The sequence below is a fragment of the Atta colombica genome, unplaced genomic scaffold (assembly GCF_001594045.1).
Source record: "Atta colombica isolate Treedump-2 unplaced genomic scaffold, Acol1.0 scaffold163, whole genome shotgun sequence".
In the NCBI taxonomy this organism is placed as follows: Eukaryota; Metazoa; Arthropoda; class Insecta; order Hymenoptera; family Formicidae; genus Atta; species Atta colombica.
In genome coordinates, this window is record NW_017259254.1 from 1,153,875 (window position 1) to 1,157,277 (window position 3,403).

Below are 3,403 nucleotides of genomic sequence, written 5' to 3' on the forward strand. Positions count from 1 at the left end.
TAAATATAAAATATAAATCTTTATTACAAGTTTAAATTTTAAATTTTAAATTTTAGGCACACTAGTTAAAAAGTTCTTTTTAAAAAATATATCGTCTAACTTTGTTATTTATTGTTATTTTCGTGATAATGTAGGCAATCGTTATACAATTGAATTTGAAAGTTTGTGAAAGCCGAGAAAGAGAGAGAGAGAGAGAGAGAGAGAGAGAGAGAGAGAGAGAAACAATTAGAATGCTGTGCAACGATGTAATTAAGATCGCATTGTCTTCGACGTAATTTATTATTCCGAAAGTTTCAGAGTAATCCTAGAAGCGAAATTTGTGTCGTTGCTTCACGTTTCAATATCTTCGTCAGAATTCTTGTCGAAGAACTATATAACGTTAATGTTTTTAATATAAATTAATAATTAAATAACTCATGCAGCACGTTATCAGTTTCATAATAATAATAAAAAATATTGGCTGTGATAGTTACTCTCCTGTTTCGATACTTTTAAGTCGCTGCAATTGTAAAGTTACGCGATATGGAAATCGATTCGCTCCCCTTGTTTCCGCTTTTCATCTATCAATTCTTTCCGAATGTTGTGCAATTTTATAACAATGACTCGGGCCCCATTCAGCGATATATCGTGTTGATTTGTTGGCGAGCATCATGCCTAGAGATGATGCAACGTTTTTAATATCTTCTTCTTCTTCTACTTAAATTGAATCAATGAAAATTTTAGCGATGATTAAAACAGAGAATATAAGCCTTCACTGAGAATCAACAAATTTATTTTAATATATGTAGTATTCATTCTTTGTTCTTCTATCTTATCTCTGACCATGACTAAGAAAAGTGGAATTAAGTAATCATACACATCCGTGTCATACTTACAAGATTTTTTGTATTTTGAATTTGCTGTTTTTTGAAAAAAGTTTCACATTTGAAACCATAACTAATATTCAAATTGAGAATCATGTAGGGGAGACCGGAACTGATTGTCTCATACGAGATTGATTGTCAAAATGTTTATAATTATAATTCAAACAGGATATGGCAGAAGAATTTCTTTTTTTGACTGTAAATTGCTGATATAATATTAATTTGTTGTGTAAAATGATTTACACTTCAAGCATTGTATATATTATTTATAAATAATATATAAATGATTGGTGAGTAAGTTTCTCCTTATCACCTATTTTATTGTTTGACGAAGTTTTTGGCATTATTAATCGCAATATCCCTGTATTCATAGAAAATGACATATCTTAAAAGATCTTTGCTACAATTAATTAATTAATCATTATCTTGACAAAGTTCGTGAATACAATTTCTTTTATTAAAAATTGCTATGTAGGATAGATTGACCAAAATGAGATAAAATTAGGTGACAATTAATTTTAATATCTTTTAATAACTTTAGAGGACACGTTTTTAGAGAACATTTAGAGAAACATACATTTATAAATATATTATATTTCACATAAATATATATGTTTTTTCATTTTTCATGAAACTACGAAGTAGTTTGTATATGAGTATTGTATATGGAATAATTTTACAATATAGGTATTTTCACCAGTTATTTTATAGAATTAAAACGCTTATCGATTTTTGTAGATTGCAAAGTGCCTGATCATTTATATCTATTCTTTGCATCTTCTGCTAATATCATCTGTGCTGATGAAACATATAAGAGAAATAAACAAGCTTGATTACATAAAAAAAAATATAGAATCTAAGCAATTACTGTCCTAATTACAACATTATAGTGACCGTTTCGGACGGTAATGATGCCTTTCTTCGTTGCGACTTTTCTTGCTGCTGCTGTTGCTGTTTCTGTTGCTGTCGAGTGTCTCGTTTCATGTGCGTGTTCAAGTGCGAGTTCAGCAATACTTTTGTAGTAAACCATTTGTGACAATTCGTGCAAGGAAAAGGTCGATCACCTCTGTGCCTTCGTAGATGTACTACCAACGCGTACCGTTGAGTAAATCTTTTTTTACAAAGAGTGCATTCATGCGGTTTTTCGCCCCTATGTGTTTTACAATGTAGGGTTAAGTATTTTCGCGAGATAAAGCTTTTTCCACAAATGTCGCAAACATAAGGTCTCTCGCCAGTGTGCGTGCGTTGGTGCTCAGTGAGAAAAAATTTGCTGGTTTTGGACTTGCCGCATATCGTGCACACATACTTGTTTTCCATGTCGTGGATCTTCATGTGCACTAGCAACACTTGTCTCTGAGAGAAACGCTTGTTGCACACCTTGCAGAGGTGTTCCGTTTCTGGCTGTACATAGTCCGGTTGATGTAATTTCGAGTGTAATCGTAGACCTTCGGGATGGCGAAATGTGACGTTACACACGTCGCACCGAATCAATTTTTTATTCGTATGCAACAACAGATGTAGCAGGCAATCGCTCTTGCTCTGGAATTGTTCGCCGCATTCCTCACATTGATACTTATAATTGATGCATATAATTGAAGATACGTTGTGGCTCTTCTGATGGGTGATTAAATCCTTTTTGTGGGAGGTCACGTAGTCACAATTGTCGCAACTAAAACAATCCTCGGCAACGTGTTCCTTCTGATGCTCACGCAGCTCCGACATCGTCATAAAACTACAGTCACAATTCTCGCAGACCAATTGCTCGTCCTGTTGCGGCTGCACTTTATCTTCTGAATGGGGCTCGTGCATCTTTAAATGTAAATTAAAAGCCTGTTCACGGATGAAATTGCCGCCACAGAATTCGCACTCTTATGAGCGAGCGTCGACTTCTTCTTCGATTATATGGGGTCTGCATGTGTTTCCGCTTGATGATGTGCTTCTTCCTGATTATGCCTGATTATGACCTGCACTGTTGCCGATCCCGAGGCAGCACCATGAGTTTTGACACAAAATATCTGGAAAGAAGAGAGACACAAACGGAAGTCAATCAGTGCTTGTTCCTCGCTGCCTCTCTCGTTCTTTGTTATTGCCTTAATCTGATCCTACGTGGCAAGCGAGATATGTATAGGGATGATCAGCTGAACTCGTGCTCGATTGTATGGAGGTCAATAAAACGCCTCACTTGTGATTTCCAGTATTTTCTTTATTACGTAGCCATGTTCGCGTCGTTTTCTGTATTATATTATTCTGTATATACTATTCGTTGTACTTGCAACCTTGCTTACATAACCTTATAGCATACAAAATTTGCAACTACAAAATACCTTTTATAGTTTATACTTTTTTAATATTAATGTTGTATTTATATTGTGTTCGTTAATAAAATGTCATCTTAACAATACTAATTATATGAACAATCATACAAATTATATAACAATCATATCATATTTTTTTTCTAAATACATAATCTCACTACTTTTTACTTAGAAAAAGAAGTTTTTAATGTGTTAGTTTGATATATATATATATATATATATATA

General features: G+C 33.6%; 2 protein-coding genes across 2 annotated transcripts in view; one reads left to right on the forward strand and one right to left on the reverse strand.

Annotated features, from left to right (window-relative positions):
• The window catches only part of LOC108686066 (echinoderm microtubule-associated protein-like 2), a 44,123-nt gene that overhangs the window by 19,858 nt on the left and 20,862 nt on the right, over positions 1-3,403 (forward strand). The gene's annotated exons all lie outside the window — the stretch shown is intronic.
• The window catches only part of LOC108686067 (gastrula zinc finger protein XlCGF8.2DB-like), a 2,617-nt gene continuing 830 nt past the window's right edge, over positions 1,617-3,403 (reverse strand). Inside the window, exon 2 of the mRNA XM_018191143.1 lies at positions 1,617-2,878. Coding sequence (XP_018046632.1) covers positions 1,740-2,672 — 933 coding nt within the window. The 5' untranslated portion in view covers positions 2,673-2,878 and the 3' untranslated portion in view covers positions 1,617-1,739. The remainder of the gene's footprint in view (positions 2,879-3,403) is intronic.